The following is a 13,663-nucleotide window of genomic DNA, read 5'->3' as shown; positions in this document are numbered from 1 at the left end:
TACCGAAAATCGTGCCACGGAAGACCAGGAACGATGGAAACGGTGGAAATCCGTGAATGATGAGCCAGCAGCAGGATGATCGATCGATTGCGAGTCCGTTTCCAAGCTGTCAAGACCTCCTCCTGAAGACGAGGAGTATCAAATCGTTTCAGTTCTAGCAGCATACACCACCAAAGGCATGCGAAATCCAGCGTCGTTGCAGTTCCAACAAGCAGCAGGCGTTATTCATTGCACGCTTTTCGAAAATGCCTTCATGCGTTACATGGACCATGGTAAGGCGGCAGCACTACAACACTGTGGCCTCATAAATAGTGATATCACTACAAACCCCACCGTAATGCTGTCCTTTGTATGCTTGAGGAAGGTAATAGCAAAAAAAAAGGAGGCATTCGAGCGACTGCACGAATAAAATCATTAACAAACGAACACCTTAAAACAACTACCTTCACCACTGTGTGTGCTGTGTGCTGCCCATGTGCGCATCTGCAAGATTTTACATGAACGCGTTTAAAATCGTCCAACACATGTTTGTTTGTGTGGGTCTGCAATTGCGCTGGTGAAGTGTGCAATCTTACAAGGGCATGCAATTAACTTCCCCGAACATGGAAAGCTACCTAACCCCACACACATCCTTGTAAACGTAAGGATAACAACATTCTCCGTGCAAACTCCAGTGCTCTGGAAGCAGAGGAATCTTCCAGTTAAAGTTTGCCATTCTTGATGGCCAGACTAGGGGTTGGGAAAATCACACCAACAGAGATTATCGATCGGTCATTGAAACGCTGCAAAAAAAAAATGCATCAAAGTGCACATTCCAGCTTTTCCCCGTAGATGTCCATTCGTCATCATATATTCCCTCCGATTTGCTTATGACTTCCGTTCGCGTTCTCGAACTGGTTTCGCTGTTGTTCTATCTCACACTACTATCCGTAACAGCGGTACTCAACATCCGGAGCAAACGATATGATTGCGAGTTCTGGTGCAGTTTCATTTTAAATTGGTATGTTGGGTGTGTGTGTTCAGTGGTCGTGTACGTGACTGGCATACGAAATGGCTCCTCAAGGAATACTACATTAAAAAAAATCAAGGTAAGGAAGGTGTGTTGTGTTTTGTCGGGTTGAACGCACAATGCAAGTAATTAAAAAGAATTAATTTGAAGTGATTGGGAATTCATCTTGCTGCAAGAGAATAGAGATAAAAGATTAATGGGGAATTATGTCCTAAACATGGATTCGAAAGGTGATGTAGAAAGAGTGCCGTAAACAATCCTATTTAATTGCAGTATCAAGGACTTCCCTTCTTCGTCTTTGTCTTCTTTTCGACTTCAGGAACCTCCTGATCAGACGAATAAACCCTGCCATAAGGCAATGATATTTGATGATCTTGAGCGATAAAAACTAATCCGCACATTAACCGCATCCATCACAGTCGACCAGATTTCTCAACCCATGGGGAAATACTTTATTGTAAATTATTTAAGCGCATCGATCGCATCAATCTCGACGATCGATGTTAACTTACCCCCTTGTTAGACATCATCCTTTCATCCGATTGCATCATGCATCCATACTACTCCCGTACATGACTCAATCACAACAATCAATCGATAGAGCTTTTGGATGAAAGCATTCCAACCAAACACATCAGCCCACAACACCAGGGGATAATGGTGGTATGTCCTTCTGCGCGGTTCGACCTATTTTCCAAATCGATGATGCTAAGGGTAGCTATTATCATCCCCCATCGATGGTCTGGTCCGTGTTGTCGGGTTGTTGTGTTGTTTCTTATATTTTTCAAACATTAACACGCCACCCACCACACCTTCCCATCGACAATGAGGGATCACCCTCGCCAATGTTCGGTTATTGTGTTTGTCTCGCGTTGTTTTATTTAATGTGTACCGTACCAAATCCACCATTTCCTCGCACCATAAACATCGATGCACGACGTTACATGTGCATACGTATATGGGATGGATTTTGCCGACAGTTTTGCACTCTAACAGCTAACAAAAACATCAGCTGATATACCTGCCCGCCTGCCATGCACTTTGCCGCCGCATGCGCTCCCGGCCACAGTACAGCCACTGGTAAAGCACTGGTGCATTATTGGTGCACTCTCTTCTGCCCTATCAAGGGTGCAGAGAGCCTGCTCTAGCTCTACCTCTCTCTCTCTTATCAATTGAACAGAAATTTCATCCATGTTTTGCACTTTGCAGAAAAAAGGTATGATGCGCACCCTATTATCGAGTAGAATCAAATTGACGTCGTGCTGTTGCTGGCTGTTGACATAAAACGGCTGCAACAACACCACACAGTCGCTGCATTTATATTGAAACAACTGCAGTATCAATCGTTTACTGTGAGTTCCAAGTTCAATGTACTGTCATACATTTTTGGGGGTAGAATCGAGGTGTGTGATAAGATAAGCAAGTGGACGGGGGTTGTGAAAATTGCTTAGGTCATGGTTTTACGCGAATGATGCCAATAACCTCTAGCAGGAAGACGCGACTACCAGTAAAAGTGATCTACTCTCTTGGGTAGCGCATTCTTTCAATAAACATTCTTCCTCCTTTCGCGAGTGAGGAATGCGATTAACCAGACGCGATCGTGCACTTGAACGTGCAAAATCCGTCAAAACAAGTAGTAGTTCTTCATGTTTGTGAGCCGTCCACTCGCCTCTGTCTGATAAGGCGCTCTCTTCCGCTGCTGTGTGGGACTGGTCGGGCGCGCTAGCTGGTATAGTGTCGCATGTTAGTCGCGTGATTAAATATGATTTGATGCCCTCGTTCGCTCACGCATTGCTTCCGTTTTGTGTAGTCATTATCGCCAACGAAAGGTACCTCCAACAAATACCTACTCTAATCCACCCTACAGCGGGGGTCGGTCTTTGCCAAGTTGCCAGGAACGAGGCTCGAAAATTGATCCCTAACGAATGGACGTAAACTGTGACCAGAAGCAACAGTTGGTAGTCAGTAACAATGACTAAGCACATCAAGGTTTGGAAGGTGTCACGTTTCGTGGTGTGGACTCGTGCTTTCTGTCATCCTTTGTCCACACAATGCACCTTTAATTACCTCCGTGAAATTCAACTCCTCCGAAACGCTTGAAATAATATTCCCCTAGCACACAGGCATATTAAGGGTTCCCTTTCTGTTAGAGTGCTGAACAATCAAGTATAAGTACAGGGGCCCAACCAGTCAGTGACCTTATCGTGTGGTACGTAGTAAGCAACCGCCAGGTTCCTATCTATCTCTCTCTGTCTCTCGCATTACCAAAGGCAAGAGCAAAACAAGCCTATCAAATCAATAGTCCAACCACTTAGCTGGTCCAACAACTTCTACACCGCCCCACACACCAACAGATTCGGCTTATCGTGACTTCGCTGCGACCCCGCCGTCGCTTATGTTTCCGGGGCCACATAAAACTAGGCCATCAGTGAGGGCTTGCTTGACGGTCGTGCCATTTCTTTGTCCTCAGAACTGCGGTCTGTTGTTGGACGGTAGAAGCACAAGTCGTGCGCTTGGTGGAATATCAGCAACGGGCTGACATGCGAAACAAAAACAGGAACACTTGTGCTGAACCGACTAGTTGAGATAGTGGCTTGGAGCTGTTCGAAATCACCACCAAAGAAAGGTAGCAGTCTTACTGTCCTGAAATCTCTGAAGATTCTTTCAGTGGCAAATGAGGTCCTTACTTCAAAATCAAACTTTTATGATTCAGTAATTAGAATCGCTAAAGCTCGTGCAAAGAACCCCATGTCAGAAGCTTGTCTACTCAAAGAGATCTAGTAATTGAAGCTTCTGAGTACGTACTCTAGAATTCTCAACTCGAAGACTCCACTTCAATTACTCCCTCCTTCTCTTGATTTTATTCATCTTCAATACATGCTCGAATCAGCTGACTGCTGCAACCTTCAAGCACTCAGCACACACATATGTATATCCCGTACTTGTTATCTAAAGCGCATCAGCTGGAATCGACACTGGACACTGACGGTATCGTGCACATTACGCGATGACGCTCGCACATTCGTTATGTAAATCTCCGCAACGAAGCTGTCCACACTACCCCCAGATATGTGTGTGTGTGTGTCCAACAAGGTGATCCACCCACCACCGCACCTCACACACATTCCAAGTTTCAATTAGGAAGATGGTGGTACTTGCATACATCCAGAACTTACCAGATGATCGCTTGCTAACATGTGTGTGTCTTTGCCAGGTCCTGCCTGCGTTGTGTCGAAAACCTTGTACTTCATAAATTATTAGTATCTTTGCATCGTCGTATAGACGCTTTAAATCCCACCTGCTCTCCCTTGCACGTGTCACCTTCCCAGACCACCGGGTTTTATCGCCATGCATCGATCGAGACCTGGTGCAGCGAGCCCCGAGACCAGCTCTTTGTCTGTCGGAGCTTGCTTTGCGCATGGTGGGATGGGGTGGCTATGTGCCATTTAAAAACCTGTTCCCAGAGTTTACAGCGAGTCAGTCGCATCAGCTGGTCGTCCACAAAACGTACAAGCCAACACAGAGCGGATCAGCAGAGCACACGTTCATCTCACGATCGCCAACCTGCGGAAAGCATGCAGCTGAGGCAAAGTACAAACTGCAAAATCCGAACTTATTCTTAGATTCTTACGAACGACTTTATGAAGCAGTTGCAACAGCAAACAAGCAAAAAAAAAACAGCTGAGCTTCGAGGCACGTCCGTCCGGCAAGCGAGAAACGAGATATGCAAGTGTACATCATCAGCAGCACACGAGTTTAGCATCTCTCGGCCCGTTTGGAGTGATGATGAAATTCGCGCGGACTACCGCGACCGGGGTTGGGGTGACCGACTGGCAATTGACTCGCGTGATGTAACTCACATGGTGAAACTAAACGGGATGGACGGAGGCACTTGTTGTTAGTGCGACCGATCCCCTACCTCACCCGTTCCCGAACACTCTTTTCCCGTTGGCACAGAAATTAAGCCAATTCTAACCGCTTTTTTACACGAGGACACCATATTTTGAATGCCCTTCAAACGTAACCAACCACACCCGAACGTTGCACGACGGGCATATCTTTTGCACACGCCAATCGCCATCACAGCATCTCAACCCCCTGTGTGCTCAGTGGGGAAGAGAAGATCTAGCGATCTAGAATTACCTTCCCATTTATCTTCGCTGTCAGCGTGCAAGAAGCTGTTCTATGGTGACACGACCGCAGCAGCAGCGAGAAAGAAAGAGAACAGTTGGTTGTCCAATTTAAATTCTAGCTCATCATGATTTCATAATCAAGCGGCAATGCAATGGTTCTCGGATACACTCGGACATGCTTTTGTGCACTGCAAAGTAGCGTGTAGTAGTAGTATTATGATCATGTGCCTGCTGAATCCAATTTCCTCCCCATCCAAGCAAATGATGCATCTGTGCTAGAAGATTGCTAGGAAAGGATTAGAAAAACTATGAAAAAATTCTTTCCACTTCAGCACAACAACAGCAAGTGCGAGTAGGAATTAGAATCAACACCATAAAATGAACGGTGTTTCAACGGTCGATCGATGCAAGACGGAGACTCAAACCAGCGTCATATCCGATCAATTTTGTAGTTCCATCTTTTGTTGCAGAGCGTGACGCAATTTGTTTTGTCCCATGTACACACGCTTCCAAGGCCGCGGTTCTCAGTACGACAAAGGTAATGTAAACTTTTCGCATGCCGAACAAAAATTTCATCGATCAATCAAAAGAAAAATAGTGAAGCAATTATGATGTTGAGATATCAGGTCTACAAGAAGCGACATTCTATTGATTGTAACTTGGCAATTTGGTGGGGAAAATTCAGGTAATGTTCTCCTTTTTTGTGTGGCTCTGTCGCAAATCTGTTTGATAAAATTTGGATCACAACTCGGTAGAACACGCACGAACAGAGTTGGTCCACCACTGCGTTCTTTGAGCCACAGCCATGTGTTAAGGGTCAGATGAACTTGAGCTCTAAACATATGAAAATCTTAGCTTCAGTTTCATCAATTGTAGCATATTGAAGATGCGCTCACAGTACAAGATTTGGAGTAGATCCCTTACAACTCGGACGAACTCGGCCGAACGAGTTGGTCAACCAAAATGCTTTTAAACCACGTGTTAAGGACTTTCTAGCTATCTCTAGGAATATCTGGATGAATTCCAGCTCTTAATATTGATCTGAAGAAATGAAAATCAACTGATAATAGCTAAAACTTCATCAATTGTAGATATCTTACTGCTTAGACTATCGCATCTCGATTAAAGAAGCGCTCATAGTACAAAATCTGAAGCAGATCCTATCACACATAGCTAACACAAGTACACACGCGAAATCAGTAGATCAACTTCGGCCTTACCATTCACCCGATATCACCAACCACTTTACCAATGTTAAATAAACAATCTTAAAAGCTTAAAAGATCAAGAAATAAAATAAACCAATTGACCCCGCTTAATCATGAGGGCTTGCGTCGTTATGTTCTGGGTGTTGAAAGATCACTTTGCGATTGCTAAATAACAGTAGACGCCCTTAAGTCCACCAGAGGACAAGAACTGAGGGGCGGTTGTGTTGGCGCAAAGAAATTACTAAACACTACAAAAAAATATGCCTAAAATGTTATACGCCTCAGTTTTCGAATGCGTTATGTTGATCACGTGATCGCTCTTCTGCTGCGTGATCTCTTGAAAATCGATTCTACGCGCCAAAGATGATCGCAACGACGCACAAAAATAGCGTCGTCGCGATTATGTTTATAATTTTTGTTTCATCGTGTGCGTGTTGGTTCGTGTCTCTTGATTTATTCTCTTTTACGTATTACTTTCTACACAAGTTCCCCATGTCAGAGCGAGTGTTTTGACCAGCCATCCCTTCCAATTCCACCCCATCAAAGCTTTGCTGGTTTTTTTTTTTGTATTATGCTGCAGTAATGCTTTGCTTTGTTTAGATGCGCCCAAGTCCCCAGCAAGGCGGGTGGATGTTACGGGATTGTGTTTTTTGCGCTTTTACTTCCTTTTCACCTTCTGCCGCCGCTCGGGGTTTTTTTTTCTTTTCTTTCCTACCGAACCGGATAGGAGGGCCAATGTTGTGCTGCTGCTGATGCCCCTCGCAGGGCCCTCGCATGACGCAGAGAGTTCAATGATTTTTCGTGCTTTGTTCGCACTAGAGTGGGCGCCTCATGTTTCCGATACGATTTCACGTTCACAGCTAACCAATTCGCTTGTGCCCTAGCGGATTCCTCTAGGGCTGGTTGGTTGGATGGTTTTTTTTTTTCTTGTGCTCTCTCGCCCCGCTTTGCTTGTTTCTAGAGAACTGAAGAAACACAAGTAACACGCAAGACTCTGTCCATCATGAAACCACCAACATACACGAGCAGGGTATTTTCTTAGAATCTAGAGAGCGGAAGGCCAATGTACAGAAGTGATCCGTTAACGGCGATATGTCTAGTGTTTCTTCAATTATCGATGTTCCTTTAATTGCCCGCTAAGTCGGTGCGATAGAGGGAGAAAGCGTACTGCTTTGTCTCGGCAGAGAGCTTGCAAACTGTATGCCCTTTACAAAGGGTTGGAAGGGCGAACTGACGTCAGCGATCGAATTATTCTTCAACTTAAGCGATTACTAAAATTCTTCCAAGTGCACACACTCGTTTGGGGACATTTCCATGACGCTTCAACCACGCTGATTTCCTATGAGCCATCGCTTAATGACAGACAGGGGAAGCATAAGAAGAACAACATTAATATACAACCCTCTCTTCTGTCGAAGGGGGGGAGTTAGAGCCAAAAACAGCAACAATGCAATCAACTGCAACTGAACAAAACAAAAGTTAATGCAAATAATGCTGATCGTCCCTCGTCGTCGTCACGGTGGTGGAAAAGCTTCGAACAACGGCTACAAAAAAAAACTCTCCGCATTTACTAAGCATGCATTTACGAACTATGTCACGGGAAATCGGCATCGAGAGTCGGAGATATATCTGACTGGGTAGATTTAATGGCAGCTCCTTCCGTGCAACCACCCCGCGATGAATTTTTGAAGTAATGATTTACTTTTCGCGATTCACGAGTCTTCACGAGGAAGGACTGATTTTGCATTTTTTTTTGTGGGGTCTTTTTTGTGGGTTATTTTTCAAAAATTTTCGAACTTCTTGTTTTCTAGTGATTCTTCACTAGTTAAAGATATACTTTCTAAAATCAAAGTAAGGCTTACCAATTTTTCTAACCACTTATCAATTGCTGATGCGAAAATGGTACCAATTGCACTACCATCTAAAAGCGGAGGTTTCTAGCCTATGTGTGGCCATAATGTATGCATGGCACTATACAGCGACCAATAATGGCTGTGCACATGATGGGTGTGTACGTGTGTATTTGTATGTGGTTCGGTCAGCAGTCCCCCGCCAACTCCACCAATGAATACTCTCCATCTCAGACCGAAAAAATACAAACTATCAGCTTCACCCTTCTATGTCCATATACACACAGCAGCAGTGGCAGTGTGCGCACACACAAAACGTGCCCATTTGACGCAGCTGATTTCGCTTCGGTGGTGCACCGCGAACCCTCCTCCCCCTTTTTCCACCCCATCCAAACGCACAAACCCACTCGAAACGTACCGAAGCAAACAAAGGCCTTGAAGCAAAACCGTACGGCGCGCGGTACGATGACGCGCAAATGTATGTCATCATCATCATCACCACCGCCAGTCCTCATCGCCATCCTCCTCGACTCTTCTGCTGTCTGAATTCATCGTTTTGACTGCTGAAACTGGACGCACACGGCTTAACGGGGTGTGTTTTGGAGTTTAAAGCACCAAACAAAAAACTGAGACGAACTTCGCTGGTAAGATTGTCGCACGGCGCATAAAGAAAGATGATATTAGCGGCCGTTATCGAACAGAGCAAACGACGCTGCGTGGGTCGTGTCGTATGCCGCCGCGGCATATACCAGCAAAGAGCCAACATTTGGAAAAGCGGTAAGGCAAAGCAATGCGTAGTAAATGTTGCATTGTTACGCATGTTTACTTAAGTTATGTTTCTCAACCTAAACGCGTGTAGTCCACCATTTTGAAAAAAAAAACAAACTACGCGATGAGCTTAGTACGTTGTTTTGACTCATTTTAACCCAACAAAAATTGGATTAAAAATGTAAATTGTCAAATTGTTTGCAAGACTCCAGGACATTAGAAATTCCTGTAAGAAGAAGGGATTTAGCCACTTTTCTTGAAAGTGTCGCAGGGCTCAGGACGTTCCTATAATAATACTGTCAAACTTACTGGGAGAAGTAGTATAAACACATCAGAATAGTGATAACTTCATTCGAAAAGTTCTTAAGTCATTAAGAAAGTAGCATAAACAAACAACAATCTTCCGAGCTACATTGGAAGAATACTAAAGCCATCAAAATAGTGATATAAACACACCAGACCAGAGTGATACTACTTCAAAAAGACGTAAGCTATTAAACCGCATTTGAGGAGTACTTAAATTACAAAGCAAGCAACATTACCACAACATAATAATTTAAAACTAAAGCAAATGGAAGAGATCTCCAATTTATCTACATAAAATAAACAAAAACTAGACAAGGGATCAACAAAGTAGTAATAAAATGAAATGAAGCAATCAAAGCGAAGAAAAAGGTAAAGGTTCGATCTTCGCGTTTGAAGGGATACGGATTTGTTTAGACTAATGTGGCCAGGGTGATGTGTGCGCGAGTGCCTCTACCAATTGAAGAGGGCACAGCACACTGGGGCCTCGATTGCAACATAAAGAAAACGTGCTAATGCTGCCTGATCGTACACTGTGTTCGCTTCGAGTTCATGTTGAAAAGCGAAAATGCACACACACCGACGGAAAAGCACAGTTCGTCCGCCGAAAAAGGAGGCCACAAACCACAAATTGTTGGCTAGCTGCTCAGCTGATGACACACACAGCAACAACAACAGCGCGCGCGGCACTCTTCCGATGGGGTTGCTTCCCCCTTCCTTTCCGCAGCTTCCGTTTGCATTAGCCCTCCCCTACTTCTTTTTCCATCCCAGCCAAATGTAAACAAAGAGAAAATGTTGTTTATGCTGCCAAATGGGACGGGCAACATATACGCTCTCACTCACACCAACACACATACACATGCTCTACGATGTTGACGTTCAGGGGGTTTGTGTGTGTGTGTGTGTGTATCTGGGTGTTAGTGCAAGGTTGACTAAGAATTACTTCCCCTTTTTCGATATCGATGTTGCCTTCATGGTGCGCAAAGTCCAAATCCAAAAATCTTCAAAATCTTAAAGTATTTATTTTTAAGTGTTTTTGAGCTGTGGGTTGCATTTGTATTATACCACTATCAATAAAACAGGATGATCTCAGTAACCATCCCCACACCCAACACAGCGGTCATGGAAACAGGTAAACCCCTAGGCCTGACAACTCAAGGCACCAACAAATGTGAACAGGCCGAAGCTAGCTTTGCGAGCGCTTCAAGTGCTCTAGGTTCAAACAAAAAAAGCAAGGGGGTGGCTAGTTAGATAATTAGCTTTGTGACTCAGTTTTTTTTAAATAACACTCCACACACAAAAGAATGCATTAAAAGAACAATGCACAAAGTTACAGTAGTGTGTAATTATATTACTGCTGTAACAATAAACAACATATGCAAAAACATTCAACTCATGCTGCATATAAGCTACAACACACACAATCAGACGCACTCAAACGGTCTCTGATGACGATGAATTTGGTGCTTTAAGTAGGCCAAGATTTTTGTAAAAAAGGAACTTTTATTGCCCCCATCGATTGCAATTTTTATTGCCCTCCTCCCCTTACTCGAGCGACTCAGAGATAGCAGCCGTTAAGGACAAAACATATTCGAAGTCAAAATAAAAAACAATTTATTTTTACAATGACTCACTTACACACTCGCCTTCAAACTTTTCAATTCCAAAAACAAAATCATTAATTAATTAAATAACGTATCGAGAAAAAAGTCATATAAAGGTGCATCTCTCTACATGGCAATTTTGATCGATCAACTCGGGACACAAACATGATTGTTGGGTGGTTAGTGGTTTTGTCTCTCACCAGACCAACGCATCTGTACAACAATAACACTCAACCCCACCTTCTCGACCCATCATGCCATCCTCTCCCCTCTCCCCTACCACCCATCGATTGTTTCGTTAGAATGCGCGTTCCGTGATAAACACCAGCGGAACACAATTGCAACAAGGGCAACGGAAGGTCACTATCAGCTGGTGAGGAGATTTAAAAAGACAAATCAGATTGCAAAGCGAAAATAAAACCCCTGAAAGCTTTTTTAACAATTAGTTTAAGAAAAAAAAAAGGATAAATCATCTTCCATTTTTAATACTTTAAATTTAATACAAAATGAGACAAATTGTGGAAAATTGTGTGACAGTTGAGCAATATTTCATCATCCACTGATATTTAAAAACTGCTCATCGTTCCCACCCCTCATCCACCTGCCAATCCCACGTCCTCCTCCTCAACCCCCTTCCATTTCCTTCCCACTCCTCTCCCCTTCTTTCCCCTTTTGTGTCAATGCCAAAAATATCACGCAAAAAAAAAGAAACATCACACACAAAGGTTTCCACAATGAGTTGTTTGGTTGAAACACTAGACTCTGTGTGTGTGTGTGTGTGTGTGTGTGTGTGTGTGTGTGTGTTTGTTTGTTTGTTTGTTTGTCAGGGTGTGAGGGTGAATGTGAAACTTCTTAATGAATTTAGGGAAAAAATGTTTGCGGAAGTATTATTTTTCACTTCCTAATCATCACCAAAACATTAACCAAAAACACATTCACACATTTGCACAACATACAATACACACATACACACAACAGGTAGCTTTAGATCTCGATCAGCGCAATAAATAGAAGGCTATGGAATCTTCTATTGCTAAAAAGGAAGGACACAAAAAAAACATTTATTCACACATACGGAGGCACACACACACACACACATGCAAGCTCTGTTAATGTGTGTGCGTGTGTGAAAAGCGATGTTTTTTTTTGTGAATCGATCACATGGAAGTTGGAAGGAACCCATATTTCCAGGGTCAAGGCACAGAGGAGTGGAAAATTCGTGCCTTTTCAATCAAAGTAGGCGCACACGATAGCAACACATACGAAAATTCACCCCTACAAACACACACACACGCACGCATGACGTCACACTGCACAGTGCACACCACACGACAATAAATTAACGTAAAAAAATAATTCCATTTTACTTACGTATAGTCTTGATTAAAGCTTATAGAAAATCCACCATTTTTGCCGAAACATTTCTGACTTATATCACTCATTTAAACGCTTTTGGCGCGGACGATTCACTCGCACAACAGAAAAGGATGCGCGATTGGAAGGATGCGAGCTGGTTTACTTCTTCTTTAACACACACACACACACAAACACTCTCGTTCAGGTAATACACAGATGCACCACACAACAGAAATAGTTTGGAGAAACTTTAGTCCTTTTTGTCCGTTCCTTTCGCTTTTGTTGGTGTGCGTGCCTGGTGGGGCTGGTTATTAACGCACAAGGATCCTTTTAGTAGTGTGTGTTGTGTGGTTTAAAGGCTGCAGCAGTAGCAACAAACTGCAACAAACACCGCGTTATACACGCTTCTGGCAAAGGACGACGACGACGACTGACTACTGTGCTCGGGGTTTGATTTGGGTCTCGCTGCCACCTGTGTTGCAGCAACTACTACTGGCGCTGGGTGATATGCGTGTACGCTCTTGCCGTTTTCACTGTAGAGTACGCGCGCGCGCTTGTGTTAGCGTTGGTGTACGCGTTGTGCACGTTTGCTGACTATACTGCGCTTGGCTTCTTTTCTCACTGACTCGAACTCGGTGAATCGCGGATTCCTGTTTGTGTTGTTGGGAGGGGGTTTGTTTATAATCGCGCCCGTTCCTTCTCGATGTTTTTGTTTTCAACCCCCTTTTGCTCTCTCGCTCTCTCACTCTCTCTCTCTCTCGAGAAAAGCCGTGCACCAACACTACTTGTGATGATGGCACGCACACTAGCGCACGCTCGTGTACGATTGAAGGAAATTCGATCTTTTTTGTTTGGTCAACAACACAACAGATTTCAAACAAAACGCACCAAGGGCTGAATAAGGGTTTTACGTTTCTTGTTTTTTTTTCCTTAAGAACCGTTCGATAAATGCTGTTTTTCTCTTTCTGTACTGAATTGTTATTGCACTTTTAAGTCGTCGTCGTATTTATTGCTTTAGATTAATTTTGCACACCACAAAAAAACAAGAAACGCGGATAGAAATTGTTTATACGCTTCGGCGAAGGAATTTTCTTTACAAATTGTTGCCACAAGTCGTACGACAATCCCGATAAGCTCCAGAACGGCCGTCTAACTCTGGATGCGAGTGAGTCTGAAGGAAAAATGTTCCACAAAATCGTCGAATGCAGCACACACCACCGACGGCTCGGAATCGATCGAACAAGCTGAATTTTTCCAAACACCTTGACAGGGGGAAGTACGCAGAAGTCTTTCAAAGCTGTGAAAAGTTCTCGACAGTATATTTGCTCACAAATCGTATGTGAAAATCCCACAAAAAAGTGACCGAGCTTGTGTTGTTGATTTTCCTTCTGCTTTCTGTTCTATTGCAGCTCAACAGTGTTGTTTGTAAGCA

General features: G+C 43.7%; 2 protein-coding genes across 4 annotated transcripts in view; both read right to left on the bottom strand.

Annotated features, from left to right (window-relative positions):
• Positions 1-13,663, bottom strand: part of LOC126564621 (WD repeat domain phosphoinositide-interacting protein 2-like) — a 37,161-nt gene that overhangs the window by 6,838 nt on the left and 16,660 nt on the right. For all 3 annotated transcript variants that reach the window (XM_050221701.1, XM_050221702.1, XM_050221703.1), the window contains exon 2: positions 12,247-12,353. In XM_050221701.1, coding sequence (XP_050077658.1) covers positions 12,247-12,317 — 71 coding nt within the window. In that variant the 5' untranslated portion in view covers positions 12,318-12,353. The remainder of the gene's footprint in view (positions 1-12,246; positions 12,354-13,663) is intronic.
• LOC126564095 (GATOR complex protein MIOS) overlaps positions 1-13,663 on the bottom strand; it is a 259,062-nt gene that overhangs the window by 242,556 nt on the left and 2,843 nt on the right. The gene's annotated exons all lie outside the window — the stretch shown is intronic.

The sequence above is a fragment of the Anopheles maculipalpis genome, chromosome 3RL (genome assembly GCF_943734695.1).
Source record: "Anopheles maculipalpis chromosome 3RL, idAnoMacuDA_375_x, whole genome shotgun sequence".
NCBI classification, from domain to species: domain Eukaryota; kingdom Metazoa; phylum Arthropoda; class Insecta; order Diptera; family Culicidae; genus Anopheles; species Anopheles maculipalpis.
The sequence above is the reverse complement of the archived record's forward strand: the minus strand, read 5'-3'. Positions and strand labels throughout refer to the sequence as shown.